Below are 17424 nucleotides of genomic sequence, written 5' to 3' on the forward strand. Positions count from 1 at the left end.
GCTCGCGCATGCCCGCCCGGCCGGCGCGCGCGAGAGATGGAGCTCTGCTGCCGCGGCCGCCGCGAGCGGAGGAGGGAGGAGTAAAGGGCGGTAGGGGAGGAGCAGAGGGCGGCGGGGAGCGGAGGGGGGAGAGCAGAGGGCGGCGGGGGAGGAGGAGCGAGGCCGCCATGGGAGGCGCGCTCGACGCGTTTGGGTGGGTGGAGAGAGAATGGGAGGAAGGAGAGCGGGCCGGGGTTAAAAAAAGTAAAAATTCTAAAGTGTGGGTCCCACAGCTAGTAGTCGGTATAGAGAAAAGAGTTAGAGGATGAATGGTTGTAGAGAAACTGGGTATAGAGAAGAGAATTTTGATGACCAGAATAAGAATATTTTTTTAGAGAAGAAAAATAGAGGATCCTGATCTCTGTCTGCCTCAGTGTCGCCACATAGGCCTGCAGCGCCGGCCCGGCCTCCTCTCTCCCACGCAACCAGCCCGGACCGCACTACCGCCGTACGGCCACACGGCGGCGCCGCGGCGGAGTGGCAGACTCGTAGATACCCCGCGAAACCAGGCCCGGAAGACGCCGCAACCCTGCTTTCCACGCCGGACTCCGCTCGCAGCCGGCCACTTTCCTCCCCGTCGGCCCCCTCGGTGCTCGCCGTCTCTAAAAGCAAGGCGGCCTTGTGGGCGCCGACGCGGACGCAGCAGCGATTCCGGGAGAGTGACAGAGATCGGCCGATCGATCGCTGGCTAGCTAGCTTCCAGCTGCGGGGACGGCCGGGGATGAAGAAGTGCGCGTCGGAGCTGCAGCTGGAGGCCTTCATCCGCAGCCCGGATGACCACGACGTCGCCGCGCAGGCGGCGTTCGCTGCGGGCCTGTTCTCCCCCGGCGATCTCTCCGGCTTCAGCTTCGCCGACTCGGTGAGTACACAGCAGAGGAACTTGACTTTGGGCTATAAGCAAACTGGTGACCAATAGGAGTACTGAAATTCTGTGGGTGGTGATTACAAGCTCCTTTTGCAGTTTTATTTTGTATGAATTATTAGAATTTTGTGACATGTGAATGAGATCTTGCTAAGTTAGGGTGAATTTTTCTCACTGGTACATCCCTTCTTCCACCGATTTTGCTCTAGCGTTGTTTTGTTAGAAACTTGCTTAGCGTTTTTAATAATATTGATTAATCTGATCACAATTGATTCTTGAACCACAAACATGTTATAGTAGCAAAGCCGGAGGCTTAACATAGATACATGCTTATCAAGTTATCATGCCAAGGTTCTAAGAACTGATTACGAGTTTTGTTCTAAAATTTGCATGGAAAATCGGTGTGAGTTCTTCAAAGACTTTAGGCAACGGAAGTTATTGGTTTCTCTAAACCTAAATCAGCCACATAGCAGAGTATTATTGTATTTTTCATTGTTAGACCTTGACATGTGTGGATGAAGATGACTCCATTAAATTTGCCTTTTGTTTTGTCCGAGCAGAACACCCTCAACGGAAGCATTCCTAATCACATATGGTCCCATAACCACAACGTGAGGCATCCCGCAGTCTCCACGACAATCGAGTCGCAGTCATCAATCTGTGGTATATGTTGCCGCACATGGTTCCTCTTCAACATTTTCAGTCTCTTCACTAATGAATGCAATTAGTACTCCAAAGCAAGAAAATCATCCAGAACTGTGCACAGTGCTTTTGTGCTACATTTTTGCTACCTGATAAAATCAGCTGCAGTTACTAGGTAACTAGTTAATATAGATAGAATTTGGGCACTTGGATTGGATCTGTGACAATTGACTAGTTAAATAGATAAAATTTTGGGCAATCAGAGATTTGAGTAATAAGGTAGTGACATAAATAAGTGTTGCAACAGACAAATTGAGCGTAAACAATTGTAAGGCGCATAATATTCAATTCTTTTGTGTTTTAGCTAGCTCACACCAAATTCAATCATTTGCAGCAGCAGCAAGCCCAACATCAGCGACCAACCTATATCTGAAAGAGAGCCAAACTCTGGGGGGAACAAGTGGTTCAGATTCCGATAGCGAATCACAGTTGGATATCGAAGGCGGTCCATGCGAGCAAAGCACAAACCCACAGGACGTGAAGAGAATGCGACGGTATACCAAGGGCAAGAACAATGCTCTGTGCAACCTTTTTTATTCAATTATTTGCATCCCGTGATTGTATCAACAAGAAGATCTGGAAGTTGATTTTTTTTCCTGCAATGAATGTTGAGCAAAGATGCTTATATAGGAGTCCAGTCCAACCTAAATTGATTGCCTCAAATCACAGGATGGTGTCGAATCGTGAATCTGCTCGTCGGTCAAGGAAGAGAAAGCAAGCCCACTTAGCTGATCTTGAGACACAGGTAAACACTACTACGATGTGTGTGTAATTTACTACATGTGTTGTTTTTTTCATAATGCTGATGCAGATGGTTCCTTGAGTTTCAATCTGACTTGCAAGTTACTATGTCCTTGGAAACAGGTTGACCAGCTGCGAGGCGAAAATGCTTCACTCTTCAAGCAGCTGACAGACGCCAACCAGCAATTCACAACTGCAGTCACGGACAACAGGATCCTGAAGTCAGATGTCGAGGCCCTCAGAGTCAAGGTGATCGCTGCTCTTTGCAGAAATTATCATACTGTTCATCACAAAACCGCACTGAATATCCAGTTCCAGTTCTCTGAAAGACTGAAGCCATTCCGTTTCTGGCCGCCGTGCGTGCAGGTGAAGCTGGCGGAGGACATGGTGGCCCGCGGCGCCCTGTCGTGCGGGCTGGGCAGCCTCGGGCTGTCGCCCGTCCTGAACCCGCGGCAGCCGTGCCGGGGCCCCGACGTGCTGCCCGGCCTGGACTTCGCCGGCGACGACGCGTGCTTCGCGGGGTTGTCCCCGGCGGAGCAGGTCCAGAACTCGCCGCTGCAGAGCATCGCCAGCCTCGAGAGCCTCGAGAACCGGATGACCAGCGAGGTGACGAGCTGCGGCGGCGCCGGCGTCGACGTCTGGCCGTGGGACGGCGGCCTGTCCAAGTGAAGAGAAGAAGCCGGAGCGTGGAACGCGCACGCCGAGGGGGGGCAGCTACTGCCCTGTACGCGTATCGATATGCATGGTACTAGTATGAACTGCAAGTGTATGGCAGCTGCCATTGCAATGTCAGCTGGAGTGGTGAACTGAACGGACTTGAGTTTTTCAGAGTCCTCGTCTCGCTCGGTCGGTATATTGCCTAGTAGTTCTGTAATACACTAATACTAGAACTGAGTGGCAAACTAGCTACTCATATATAATTATATATGCTAAGAGACTGAACTCCACAGCATAATTACTACTGTGACTTGATATTATCATGTCATGATATGTTTCTAATCTGATTGGAGTAGGTGTTCTGATGGATTGCATCACCCTGTTGCCTTCTGATGAACAGAGAGGCACATCCCTGGAAGTTCAGGTAAGTGACCAGAGTTCTCTGGCTGTCTGGCATCACAGTAATAGCTCTAATTAGCAGGCTTCTAATTCTTCTAGTAATGGTGATATCTGTACGCATACATTTACAGTTACAGTCTTGTAGATGATTTGCACGGCTTGCAGGTTCACAGCCGCGGGTTTTAATTAGTTTTGGATCGATTCGTCGTCCCTTGCCGCCATCTCTCTCTTCCGCTCCCCCCTCGCTTCCGTCTCCATCTCCAGCAGCAGCTCGTCGTACGCCGCGACGGCCAAGCCGCCGGCCTCGGAGATGGCCGCCAGCGCGGCGGCGAGCCCGAGGCAGACCTTCTTCTTGGCCTCTTCCTCGTTGAACCACTCCTCGCCGCCGCGCTGCCGTTTCACGGCCGACGCGACGGCGGCCGCCTCCGCCGCGACGGCGTCCACGGGCCACGGCCCTGGTCGCCGCGTCCACGTCCACCGACTCCACCGCGCGCGCCCAGCCCACGATCAGGCGCGGCATGTCCTCGCCGTCCTTGACGCAGCTCCGCGCCCAGCCCCAGAGCGCCGCCGCGTATGCGCGCTGCGACTCGGCCCAGGCCTCCAGCGCCGCGCGCCAGCCGCGGAGCTCCGCGCCGAGCGCGCCCGCGCCGGCGGCCGCGCGCGTCGAGCTCGGAGGCGGCGGCGGGCCCCTGATGCCTCCTTCGCCTACCAGAGCCGGCCGGGCAGCGGCGGCGGCGGAGGAGGAGGACGTGAGCAGCGCGGTCGCCTCGTCGGCCGTGCGCTTCATCACTCTGTACGCGTCGGCGATCACCAACCACATCCTTGCCAACCTGATCATCACCGAACAAAAGGGGAACGGAAATTCTTCTGTGATTTCATCTTTCCTCTACCACAATTATTCGTCCCGATTAATCTTTTCTTGGGAGGTCGAGCGCGTACCCTCGGACGAGCTGCGCGAGCTGCGGCAGGAGCTCGTCGTCGCGCGCCGCGACGATCCTCCTCGACACGGCGTCGACGGAGGTGAAGGAGATGTCCAGCTTTGTCCGGAGGTCCCTGATGGCCGCCCTCGTCTTCTCGATGGCGAACGGCTCGGCGCCATTGGCGTCCTGACGCATCAGCAGCGCGCACTTCTTCTCGTACGCCAGACGGACCCGCTCCCCTACCTTCCGTTCACGTCAGGAGGAGACTGTCAGCTCATCGATTTCAGAGCTGGAGCTGGATCGATGGAGAAGAAGGCACGTACCCTGACTTCCTCGTACAGCCTCTTCTCCCACTCGTAGAGCCTGTCAAGGCTCTCCTTGTGACTCTGGAACAGCTCGAACGGCTCCGGCGGGATCTCGGGGGCGCCCTGCTCCTCGCCGTTGTCGTCCCTCGGGGCTGGTGGTTGAACTGTCTAGAAGAGAGCAATGGTCAATGCAATGCACCCGTTCCCCATGGCAGAAACTCTGTACAATTCATTCACTGACAGCAACTGTTCGTCAGATAAAATTTCTCAGATAGATTTGCTTGCGATGGAGAGAAATTATTTGCACGTACCTCTCCTATGGTAGGGGACGACCTCCAGCAACACGGACACCTCACCGGCAGTGTCGACGATCTTCATGAAATGGCCCTGGATGTCCCTCATGGCCTCCGCCATGCTCGTCGGCGGCCGGTCGACGTACACGGTGAAGTCGGGGGTGCCACGCTGCTCAACATCAGCACTGGCCATCACTCGCAGCTCATTGTTCACATGACCCACGTTTCTCTTCTCCTCCTCCTCTGGCGGCGCCACCGCCTCCGGTGCCGCTGCATCCGCCTGTTCACCCTTCTCTTCTTCTTCCTCCTCTGTTTCGCCTTATGGGCGATCGTCGTCATCGCTCACCTCCTCCAGCTCCGGTATCTGCTCGTGTGCCGCCTGACCAACCTTTATGCCTTCTACGCCGTAAACCGAATACAGGTGATGATCGGTTGGCAAAGAGTAAGGGTCCCAAGATAAATCCCATCTTGCTGGCTGCGGTGACATCGGTGTGTCGTTCATCGGATCAACGGATGGAGGACGGAAGAATTGGTGATCCAGCCCGAAGAATTGGTCGATGGTGGCGGTCTCGACGGCTTCGGGGTCCCACTGCTCCACCACCGGGTGCACCGGAGCCCCCACCGGCCTCAGGCAGTTGATGGCAAGAACCTTCTCGGGCTCGGGGTGGTGCAGGCATGACGACTGCTCCTGCAGGAAGTAGAGGTGCTAGTCCTCGGCGAAGTAGTAGAAGAGGGCCATGGAGACGCGGCGGAGCGACTGGACGTAGGCGACGTGGGAGGAGGCCAGGAGGCCCCGCTGCGCGATCGCCTTTTTGACGAAGCTCTTCCGGTCGTGGCAGGTCTTCACGGGCGCCGCCTCGTCCAACTTCGACGAGGAGCAGCCCATTGTTGCTGCCTGCTCCTGAATTGGAGCGGTTGGGGATTGGATCTTCGGGTCAAGCTCTTACCCTAGAAATGCTCCCTAATCTGTTTGCAGGGCCACAATGAAATGGAGCCAAGCATACCCGAAAGTATCGGATGAACTCTAAGAAGCGGAAGCTCAGAAACCATGACCTTCAGACCGAAAGATATAACCTTCTAAAGGCCGAAGGCAACGGATGGCTGCACAGAGGCGCAAGCCCAACACCAAGATCTTCGGACCGAAGGGTACCACTTCCGTCGTGCCGAAGGTGGCGACCGGCCACCAGGAAGCATAAACTCGAAGATCAAGACCTTCGGGAAAAGATCCCACGACCGGGGACGAGGATGACGGCTGGTCGATCGTTGATGGGACCTCCATGGCCCAAACTCCCGGAGGTACCCGAAGGTTGTCGTATCCTTCATCGGTTGAAGACATGTGAGCGAAATGTGAATATGTGAGAATGTCGGATCTGTACACCTCCCGAATACGTGAGAAGGTCGGATTTGTAAACCTCTCACCTTGTAATTTTACCCCGGAACCGGCTAAGAGTGAACTGTAAATGAGTTGAAAGGGGGCAATTTAAGAAAACCTGGCCGAGGGCTAGGGGTATAAATAGCCCCCTCTCTCCACAGTGTAAAGGGTTCAATTTTCTAATCATTATTAGAGAGTTCGACACCTACTTTCATTGTCATCTTGCTTACTGTTCATGCTCTCTGTCTGGGCATCTAAGAAGTAAAGATCCTAACAGCGGCGCCCACCGTTCCAGCACGTAAAACAACCCTCGATGGCCCCAGCGAAGAAGAAAGCCACCGCCGGCACCACAAGCACCTCCACTAAGACTGGCCGCACCGTCGACGGCCCTCAACCGCAGCACGAAGGAGCCAACCCACAAATGGAAGACATCAACAACGAAGCTGCCCCTCATGGAGACCTGTTTGATAACACTGAAAACACCGAAGCTTATCAACTCACAGAAGCAGCACTCAAGCTCAAAGCCCTTGAAATGAAGAAAAAGAACATCAAAGCACAGCTTGCCACCAAAAAGAGGGCAATGGACCAAGCAAACAAGCTAGCCGAGGCCAGGCGCAGTCTAGCAGAGATGGAGGCAGAAGTTTAGAGCTTGCAGAGGGCATACCAAGAAATGCCCGAAGGTTCCTCCCACCAAGAAAACCGCGTCATACTTCAGACAGCCTTCATCCATAATGAGAACCAAAGGCCACCGCCGGTCAACCTCCCATTTGACCCGACCTCGCCACTCTCAGTCGCTTTGCAGCAAACTTCATGGCCGCTCGGCTACAAGCCAACTCAGCTCTCCAAGTACAACGCTACAACAGATCCAACTCAGTTCCTCATGGTCTACGAAGCAACCATCGCTTCGGCCGGAGGTGACGACTCCACCATGGCCAAGTCCTTCGTCATGGCCTGTGAAGGTTCTGTGGCTAACTGGTATTCGTACCTGCCTCCGCAATCAATCAACAACTGGTATCAGCTGAAAGGAAGGCTCCTCCAGGACTTCCAGGGCTTCAGAAGGCTCACTACCAACACTGTCAAAGATTTCAAGTGCCCCCAGCATGACCGCGAGCCTCTCTATGACTACTTCCGGAGGTTCGTCCAAAAGAAAGCTCAAATTCCAAACTTCTCTGAGAAAGATGCGATAGAAAAATGCATCGAGGGACTCCTGCCTGGTCAGCTTGCTTCCCACCTCATAAGAGAGCCTTCGAGGACTCTAGAGGAGCTTTATTCAGAAGCAGAAAAGTACGCGAAGTCAGACGCCGACCACCGCAGAAGGGTCGAGCAAAGAAGAATCATGCGTCAGGCTGAAAAATACAACCAGCAAACATGGCAGCAAGAGAAGCAGCCAGCTCACCAGCTCATCTTACCTCTGGAAACTTCGCACGAAGATGAGGATCAGATAACCTTCGATCCCTTCATGACACCACCAGAGCCGGAGCCCCAACGCTCAAACGACAAGCAACCTTCGTCCGGGGCACGAGGCAGAGATCGTGGCAGAGGAAGGGGCCGAGGTCGTGGACCTTCGCGTGATCCCAAAAAACTCTTCTGTCACTTCCATAGATCTGACTCCGACCACAAAACAAACCAGTGCCCGGAGAAGAAGACCCTTGACAGAATGGAGGCCGAGAAAAAGGCCAAGCAAAGATACTGGGCATCTAAGAAGCAAAGATCCCAACAGGAGCAAGAACAGGGGAAGATACTGGGAGTAGTGGTGGTTTCTTTTTCGTATCAGATGCATGTAGATCAGGTATTGTTGGGCCATTGGGAGAGGGTTAAGATGCTTGGTTGTTTGGAGCTGTGAAGAAAAGAACACTTCTTGGGCGAGGTAACTCAAAGTGCTTGCTTATCAAGACCCTCTTTTTCAGACTTGTGGATCACGAACAATTGAGGATGAAGTTTAATCGGATTCTGAACTTCACCGATGAGGCAGGGAAACAAGAAGAGCTCTCAAGCTGCAAGGAATCTCGACATTACTGCCTTCACATTCTTTCTTTATATGCTTCGTGCAGTAGTATGAAGATAATCAAGAAAAGCAAGCCCTTCAGATCATATACTTTTGGTGAATTTCAATTTGTTTGTTTGCTACAGACCACAGAGTAAGGAGGCCAAGTTATCATGGAGAAATGGAAATATTAGTTTTTATCGGTTTGATATAATCAATGTCTTGTATAAAAAATCCGAATCAAGTACTTCAGCATGAATCAAAATGCTTGTTTTTTTAGCAAATGTATAATGCTTGTTTTTCCTTTTTTTAAACTTAGCCTACTGAAAAAAAAGGTACGGTCAACTTTAACCATGAAATTATGTGCTTCTCCTTTATTATTTATGTAAGAAGAAAGATTGGTCATGCCGTGGGGCGACGACCCTTGCTCATGTCCAATGGCCATGATGCTCTGAGGCTCTCAGGTAATGGAATTTGTCGGGTCCACCGATATATCTTGTCAATGTGGTAATTACAACTAAAAAAATACAATTCAACGATATTCGCCAATTGTTCTTGTTTGGAATATTAACCTGTGGTAACTCAAAGATGCAGCTTGTTGTATCTGACATGGTGCATATGAAAATTACTTATTATGCCAAAGATGATTAATGTAGAAAATTACCTGCCACATAGTCAGGTCGCCTTTGCAAAAGAAGGGCATTGGAACCGGTAATGGAATTTGTCGGGTCCACCAATATATCTTGTCAATGTGGTAATTACAACTAAAAAAAATACAATTCAACGATATTCGCCAATTGTTCTTGTTTGGAATATTAACCTGTGGTAACTCAAAGATGCAGCTTGTTGTATTTGACATGGTGCATATGAAAATTACTTATTATGCCAAAGATAATTAATGTAGAAAATTACCTGCCACATAGTCAGGTCGCCTTTGCAAAAAAAAAAAGGGCATTGGAATTCAGAATCTTGCAGTTGCAGGAAACCAAAATGGAACTTTGGTGATAACAAGTTGAGACCATTCTAGTTTTCTAACATTCCAATCAGGAATGCTTTAGCCATATTCTTGCAAATGTGCACCTTTTGTCTTTGTCACTGGTTCACTGCTAAAAAGTTAAATCGAACTTTTGATATCTCACTGGTTTCTTCTGCCTGACAACAGGCAGAAGAAACCAGAAAAGGTAAAAAGTATACAAGTTAAATAACATAAATTGATGAGGCCAGCCTGTCCATCCACTAGCCATGCAGAGATCAACTTACATTATGCTTATATATACGCAGAATGCATCATCTTCTTTGGCCACAGAAGACATTTTTTGTTCCTAAGCTCGCTCACAAGTCAGCTTTGGTTCGCTCACCGAGAATTGAGGACCGTCCGTGGATGGCCCTGCGTGAAATGAGGCGGGGAGCTGAATGCAGCCAAGGATGACTTGCCGGAACGCCGCCGCCGGCCGGCCGGCAAGCGCGCGTTGCAGACAGAGTTGGTTTCATTGAGTGTCTTTGTGTCTGGTGTTGATCCCGGCAAGTTTGTCCGTGGCTACGTTTCGCTCTCCTCTCACGCCAAGCCTTCTTCACGTGGCATCAGCCCCAAGTTTGGAGCTTCTGGTTAGATATCACTGTTCTTTGACTTTTTTTTTGGGAGAACTTGCCTGAGCAAGCATTTATCGCTGTTCTTTGATAGTTCAATGTCTGCTCCTATTGTTACTGGTGTTTTTAGTTGTTGAGGATCAGCATAGAGTGTCAAGGAATTAAACCATTACTGTCAAAATATTTGCAATGTATATCTTGGGACTAAAGACTAGATTGGGAATGTACTCATAATTTTATTTCATGGTTTGTTCTAAGCTAAACTTAGCTAACTTTGACCAAATCAATAGAAAAATATAGCAACAACTATATTGCCAACATATGCACTATCAAAAATATATATTTCATGTTGGATTCAAGAAAAAAATTGGTATTGTAAATATTATAATTATTTTATTTTATAAATTTGGTCAAAGTTGATCAAATTTGACTTAGGCAAACCTAATATGACATGTAAAAAAACAGAGGGATACGGGGAGTGGTCTTAATATAATTGTAGAAAAAAAATGGCCTCTAATCTACTGAAGGACTGAAAGAAGGGAGCAGTTGGGCTTAGCGGAGAAATGGTGGAGTACATAATTGCTGCAGGACATGGACATCTCAGTTTGGAAAAAAATTATAAATATTCAAGCAAAGTAGTTAAATGAAAGGACACAGCTAACCCGCGACCTGTCGCGCAGAGAGCACAGCACGCGACCCCTTCTTTCGGATTTAGCGCACGCCTCCTCCCTCTCACCGGTGAATGACACTTTCGAGCTACAGTACGATGAGGAATCCTATCCGAATCCTATCCAGGTTCCTTTTCTAACATGCAACTACTTCAAATAAATATTTTATCTCTTTCGTATAACATCTGTTTGAATACCGATTGCGCCACTGTGTTCTACGTGATAAGACGAACAAAACTAGATCTCACTTACATATATTTTGAAGATGTTTTACACTAGTAGCAAGTTGCTATTTATTATACACAAAAGTTGTGAAAAAACGAAAGGTTTCGTACACACAAATTGCCACATATAAGTTACTGCAAAAAAATTATAGGTTACTATAAAAAGAAAGTTCTCACAAAAGCATAATCTATTACGCATGAGTTGCCACACATATAACATATATGTTAGTGTAAGTAAAATCTATCATACACTTGTACACAAAAAGTTGACACAAAATAAAAGTTTTTATACACATAAGTTATCACCACAATAAGTCAATATGCATAAATTGCTAGAGAAAGAAAGCAATGTGTCACATAAGTTGTCATAAAAAGAAGTGCGAGCCACATATGCGAGTCCGGGTCAAATTAAAACCACTTGCAGATACGAAAATGACCTTTGGAGGGAGGGTGCGGACCACGTGAGGGGTGTATGAAGACCTTGGGCCATGGTGCACATACGAAAATGGCCTTTGGAGGGAGGGTGCGGGCCCCGTGAGGGGTGTATGAAGATCTTGGGCCATGGTGCATATAAGTTGCCACTATACATATACTAGTAACTTATATATGTATAGTAACTTATATATGTATATTGTAGCAATTTCTTCTATAACTTTCAAATTTAAATTTACACATAAGTTGCTACTAGTACAAAACATCGTCAAAACATATACAAGTGGGGTCTAGTTTTATTCGTCTTGTCATCTAGAACACAACAGTGCAATCGGTTGTCGAATCAGAGATCATATAAAGAAGATAAAATATTTTTTAGTCTCAAATTTTTTGTGCTTAAAAAGCTCCAGAGTCCACGGTGGGGAGTGTTAATTGGACTAGTAAAATGCCCGTGCTAACACCACGGACAGAAAAAATCTAAACGACGACAATTTTGTTAATCATATAGTGGATGATCAAATAGATCGATCACATATATAGATTAAGATCACACCAATAGGGACCGATCAAAGTCACACCAAAAGAGACCGATCACAAGTCACACCAAAGGGACGGACGACAAGTTATGTGTAGCTGAATACATAGCAAATATGCATAATTATGCTAAAAGAGCAACATATAGCTATAGATCACATATATTGCCTACATTCTGAGATGCTTAAGGATTTCTTGTATTTCTCCAGGAATGTTGTCTTTAGCTTCATTTTCCTCGTACTTCAGCAGGTCCACCAGGAATTTGGTCCTCAATACATTCCTTACCTGCACATGCAGTATTACTCGTCATTGAACATATAACTACTAATTATAGAATGTTATTGACCAAGTATAATAAACAAGGGCACTCACGGTGCTAATCAATGGTAATCTTATACCATCCCATGACTGCATAAAGTTGATAACCAAAAACCCTGTTAGGTTCCTACAAAAAAAAATGTTGTTACATATATGTGGACAATAGTTAATTAGTTGTGCACAAGTTACAAGCTATTACCAGTCCAATGTTTTTGGCACCCATGGTGGTAATTTACGATCCCATACATAAATATGGTCATTCCATGCAGGATAAGCTATTCCATGGCGAGTTTCATATTATTGGCAATATTATGGAGTTTGTGAACATACTGAATGCTTGGATGATGACCTTTAAGCCATGCTGGTAAAGGCATTGGGTCCATTATACAGACACTTCTAGCACCCATGTTAAGTATGAATAATGTGAAATGACCCAAGATATTGTAGGGCAACAGAATCTGCAAACAAAAACAATTTTCATGTGACCGTAACAAAACACAAGATTATAAAGGACAAAGAAACATAGCTTACATTGCTGCAGTGTGAAATGTTATACTCCATGTTAGGCCAACATTCAAATAATTTTGCCAACTGGTTGATATCAAGCTTTGCACGACGGCGCGGGTCTCGAGCAAAATCAGATATGGACTGTTTTTTACTAATAAAAAAGTGTTAAAATAAATATATTATGTGGCTACATAATAATTATATGAACTTACACAGAATTGTAGGTCCATGTAGTGGTATTTGTCTTCACACCACAAAAAGGCCTCGTTGCATGCGAGCATCCGAACAGCCATGTTGAAGCAATCAGGATCCATTGGCTTATTTACATCTAATATGTCTTTAAGTTTTTTCAAACTTAAAGAAATTGGATAAGGCTTGGTGCTCCTAATCCACTCTTTCCTATTAAATGATTAATATTGTATTAGTGCAAATAGATAGGCTGACAATATATACTATGCATACTAAACCCTATAATAAATGGAAAATTACTTACTGTAAATATTCAGCATTACTGTCCATCGACATGATGTAGTTGCTTAACACATACAATAGTTCTTGTATGTTTGTCGATCTTACTGTATTGGAAAGAACATTTGGAGATGCATCTGATTGTAGTTGTTGTGATGCATTTGGGGGTTTAGATAACTCATCCGGAGCATCGATAATTTCAACATCACTTGGACTGTCTATGACTTCACTTGTCTGTTCAGGTTGTTGATAACCTTTTTTTGTGTTTAATCTTGAGTCCCACAAGATTGCAGGTAGCTTAAATCTGAAATTTGTGATATCATTCTGCAAAAGCAGTGTAAGTTTATATAATTGTTTCACTGGTACGTTGCACTTGTCAATGCAAAATACTTTATGAATTACCTGGGTTACATTATCAGACAGAGATGATCCAGTCCAATATTCCATAAAGGTTATCATCCATAGACCACAGGATACCCTAAACAATAATTTAGAAAAATAAAGTGAGTTTCTATGTTTGTTCAGACAAACACAATCAAATTATGACTATTGTTAGCCACATGAAGTGTACCCATCAGTTTGCATTTGCTTTGTGATCTTCTCTATAATTGGCCATGGCCTTGATGCAACATCCAAGTGCTGCCACTTGTCTCGGTTCAGTTGTTTATGTTGTTCTACATATTTAATCTGTCTTTCTAGTCCTTTTAACTATTGTAAAATAGATGCAGCATATAAGAATTGATAATAATAATGTGATAATAAACAACCATACAAAAGGAATAATTCCTCACTATAATTTTGAGATCTTTGCGGTCTTGGATTTGCAGTCCCATAGAATCAAGCACATGTATCTCACATTTTTTTGCATTGACAACTGCCAGGTACCAATGAAACTTTTCCATGTTGATTGGAATGAAGACTTACATCAGACATTAATTTTTTATAGTTAATCTCCGCGAATATTGTATATATTATCATAGATGAGCTGAGATATAAGTTTACCATGTCAGCTTGTAAATAGTTCTCCACCCTTTTATCAATAGGGTCTTCCTTATAATTTAAGACCACATCAGGATCACCATCACGCTTGAGTAGGCTTGAAATGAATGTATTCTCCAAGAAGACCTTTCCACCTTCTCTACAAAGTAGATGCTCTTCATCCCTCATACAATGAATATATGCACTTAGGGCCTGTGTAGAAAGGAATGCAATTAGTGTATATCATATAACCCAGGTTTAAATTTGTATACTGTATAGTCTATAGAGATAGACTTACTTCGCCATCCAATTGCATGTCACCATTGAAAAGACATTCCATATCTTTTCTATTTAACCATGCACTATCGATGTTCACCACAACTGTTTCCGCCGGTAATGATTTTATGTATTCAATAATCTCAATATCTTGTATGGTTCACATATAATCTACAATGAATAATCATTTATTTCATAAATGAATCAGATATGTGAAAAACTAAAGAAGGCAATAAAGTAAGAAACACAACTATATTGGTGCACAACTTGAGCTATGTTCGACTTCTTTGGTTTGTTATATGTTGTGATAACCTAATAATTACCTTAGGGCAGAACTTGAGCTATGTTCGACTTCTTTGGTTTGTTATGTTGTGATATCCTAATCAATGTCCGCAGCTCATTTTCTTGGTTAGAGCTTGATGACTTGCTGATCTGTTCTAGCACACCTGCTCATCATGGCCAGGACCTTTGACAGCATCTTCCAAAGGGTCTTCAACGTGGTCAGGATGGGGATGTCCTTCCTTTATTTGATTGTCCATATCGAGATGGTCAGCACCTGTGACATCATCAAACAAGGTCTCTCCAATATGAGCCTCTATATGAAAGTGATATAGGCCCCTAAGTGGGTTTTGGTGAATAATGACAAAACACATGTATATTTTATTATGTAATTGAGCATGTGTACAGGTGATGAATATGTATAGGTGAATCAAGTAATGGCGTATGGCCCCCCAAAAAGGAAATGAAAAGGCGGTGTTTAAGTGTACTCATGATATTAGATTTTATATTTGAAATTTGAGTATAGGGACGCCGTACTATCAAGAGGGACTTGATTTAAGGGTTTCGATTTAAATCTTGTGCTCAAGAGAACCTAGACAAACACCTGTGAGCCACAAAATACACTCAAAAGAGCAAAACATGAGCTTTCATCCTGTCTAACCTGGATACTCCGGGTATAGGACCGGATACTCCAGACCCCTTTGACCGGAGTGTCCGGGTGCTGTTCTCGGGCTGAAAAATTAGGGTTGCCCGGAGTCTCCGGACATATACCCGGAGTCTCCGGGTAACTGTTCGCCCAACGGCTATTTTTGGGTCAAGGGGTATAAATTCTTCCTCCCGTCCTTCAGTTCTCTCGCTCTGAACTCCTCCTAAAGCCAAAAGAGAGCTCTCTCACTCCCCTCTCTTCATTCTTGAGTGATTCCTTTGAGGGATTTGAGTGAGAAGCAAGCAAGAGCAAGGATTCGTGCTAGTGAGCCTCATTCCCACCTCTTGAGCACTTGGTTTTGGTCAAGCCCGCAGATTCAAGTTTGTTACTCTTGGAGCCTTGTGCTCCTAGACAGCTAGGCGTGCTTGTGACTGCTCAATCAAGGTTGTGAGCTGCACAAGAAGTTTGTAAGCTCCATTCCTCGCCGAGGAATCCATAGTAAGTGACCTTGGGCTTGAGAGGTGATCTCGCCCTTGGGAGAGGAGCATAGGGGTTCTTGAGCACCGTCTCTCGAATCCTTCCTCAACGGAGACGTAGCACCTTCGGGTGTGAACTTCGGGAAACAAATTCTTGTCTCTTTTGTGTTAATTTACTTGATTTCATTGCTATTTGCTTGTGAGACTTCTTTTCTAAGGTTTGAGCTCGATCTACTCACTCACGAGTTTCTAGTGAGTTTTGTTTGTTGGATATCAACCTTAAGGAACACCTGGTACTTGTACTTTAGCTCGATCTACTTTTCATACATAGATTCCTGCAGTTTCTTTTCAGTTTGTTCATACCCGGAGACTCTGGTTATAGCTACGGATACTCCGGACCACAAAACCCAGAGTATCCGGGCTTATACCCGGAGTATCCGGGCTGAGTCTGCGTCTGCCAGTTTTTAAGTGCCTTTGAGTTGCAGATTGTCTATTCACCCCCCCTCTAGGCATCTTAAGGTCCTTTCAATTGGTATCAGAGCTTGGCTCTCCATTCAAAGGGCTTAACCGTCCGGAGAGGTCAAGATGTCGGATGATGAAAAGAATCCAGAGAATCCGATTGATGAAGGTGAAAAAGACGATTCTGGTGATAAAAGAAACAAAGACAAGAATGCAGAGCCATCCAACAACAACAAGAAAGAAAAGAATAAGAATGGTGGAGAAGAAAGTGAAGAAGAGACATCCGATGATGAGATGTCTTATGAGAAGTGGAAGGCATGGAAGAAAAAGAAGAAGGAGCAAAGGAAGAAAAAGTCTAGCTCCCGTGTTATTATTGATTCTAGTGATGACTCCGACACCGATTCCAAGAGAAGAGCCTCACGCTCTTCAAACAAAGGCAGTTCATCAAAGTCAAAAGGCAAAGGTGATTATCGAAGAGTTGCTCATGACTACACTTTTTCACTACCTAGTGAGCACAATGCATCAATCCACATGGGCAAACCACATTTCTTTGATGGGACCGGATACAATCAATGGAAGACAAAGATGTATGGCTACATGAATGCAATCCACAAGGATGTGTGGAAGGTTGTAGAGGTTGGGTGTGAACTACTGGAAGAAGATGAAACTCCAACACCCATTCAATCATATGTGCTCTAACGAAATTTTCAAGCATTGAACATACTTCACACATCCGTGAGCCCCGAAGAATTTAATAAGATAGAAGATGCACAAACTGCCAAGGAGGCTTGGGACACTCTCCTAGTGAACCATCAAGGGTCAAGAAAAATACGTGAATCAAGAATCAAAACTTTGGAAGATGAATTGAGCTTATTCTCCATGAAGAAGGATGAAGGTGTGAAAGAGATGTATAACCGCATGAAGAAGATCACAAATCAAATCTCTTGGTGGTGACAATCACTTGACCGTGAGATCGTGGACAAGCTCTTGACCGTGTATATGGCTGTAGCAGCACCGTCCAAATTAAACCGGCTTAAATCCACGAACCATCATCTTAATACTTAATCAAGTTACTGTGCACTTAAAACGGTGTAACCTGACAGGCTGTCGGGTAAAATTCCGATTAAACTACTGTACTCCAGGATCACAATTGCACTTAGACCCGTACGAAGACGAGCACAGGTGATACCAGCACACAGAAATATTCAAATTAATTTACAACATGAGTTTTACATAAAAGGTTTAAATACAAACGACAGAGTTCAAAAGCACAGCGGAAGGATTAAAAACTGAGTTTG

The 17424-nt window shown here is 45.8% G+C and overlaps 2 protein-coding genes and 1 pseudogene across 8 annotated transcripts in view; 1 reads left to right on the forward strand and 2 right to left on the reverse strand.

Moving 5' to 3' along the window:
- The first annotated feature begins 429 nt into the window (after positions 1–429).
- On the forward strand, positions 430–3343 carry LOC120668121 (bZIP transcription factor RISBZ4-like). Of its 2 annotated transcripts, none has more exons than XM_039948072.1 (6): positions 430–898; positions 1462–1564; positions 1938–2097; positions 2273–2348; positions 2468–2593; positions 2711–3343. In XM_039948072.1, the coding sequence occupies exons 1-6, from the start codon at positions 761–763 to the stop codon at positions 3011–3013; spliced, it is 906 nt and encodes a 301-aa protein (XP_039804006.1). In that variant the 5' UTR covers positions 430–760; the 3' UTR covers positions 3014–3343. The 2 variants fall into 2 exon arrangements, with proteins under 2 accessions (XP_039804006.1, XP_039804018.1); XM_039948084.1 differs by having other exon boundaries at positions 1941–2097; positions 2711–3316.
- A 123-nt stretch (positions 3344–3466) lies between these two features.
- Positions 3467–6597, reverse strand: LOC120668368 (annotated as a pseudogene).
- A 5100-nt stretch (positions 6598–11697) lies between these two features.
- LOC120668464 overlaps positions 11698–17424 on the reverse strand; it is a 29104-nt gene continuing 23377 nt past the window's right edge. The window contains exons 2-13 of one of the 6 annotated variants that reach the window (XR_005672495.1): positions 14590–14822; positions 14289–14437; positions 14015–14203; positions 13804–13905; positions 13584–13720; positions 13415–13490; positions 13038–13336; positions 12757–12943; positions 12569–12685; positions 12237–12495; positions 12092–12164; positions 11698–12004 (exon numbers count right to left, since the gene is read on the reverse strand). Coding sequence is in view for 2 of the 6 variants with exons in the window: in XM_039948285.1 (XP_039804219.1) it covers positions 11946–12004; positions 12387–12495; positions 12569–12685; positions 12757–12943; positions 13038–13336; positions 13415–13490; positions 13584–13720; positions 13804–13932; positions 14015–14203; positions 14289–14330 (1344 nt within the window). In the remaining 4 variants the exon portion in view is untranslated. Of the gene's footprint in view, positions 12005–12091; positions 12165–12236; positions 12496–12568; positions 12686–12756; positions 12944–13037; positions 13337–13414; positions 13491–13583; positions 13721–13803; positions 13933–14014; positions 14204–14288; positions 14438–14589; positions 14823–17424 lie in introns of those variants that run through there. The other 5 variants (XR_005672450.1, XR_005672462.1, XM_039948285.1 and 2 more) reach the window with 5 other exon arrangements.

The sequence above is a fragment of the Panicum virgatum genome, chromosome 1K, assembly GCF_016808335.1.
Source record: "Panicum virgatum strain AP13 chromosome 1K, P.virgatum_v5, whole genome shotgun sequence".
Taxonomy (NCBI): domain Eukaryota; kingdom Viridiplantae; phylum Streptophyta; class Magnoliopsida; order Poales; family Poaceae; genus Panicum; species Panicum virgatum.

What these genes read in the sequence shown, in the direction of transcription:
- LOC120668121 (XM_039948072.1), top strand. Translation starts at nt 761, where the DNA reads ATGAAGAAGTGCGCGTCGGAGCTGCAGCTGGAGGCCTTCATCCGCAGC. An exon ending in GCTTCAGCTTCGCCGACTCG is followed by an intron (nt 899 to 1,461) that starts GTGAGTACACAG and finishes TTGTCCGAGCAG; the next exon opens with AACACCCTCAACGGAAGCAT. An exon ending in GTCGCAGTCATCAATCTGTG is followed by an intron (nt 1,565 to 1,937) that starts GTATATGTTGCC and finishes AATCATTTGCAG; the next exon opens with CAGCAGCAAGCCCAACATCA.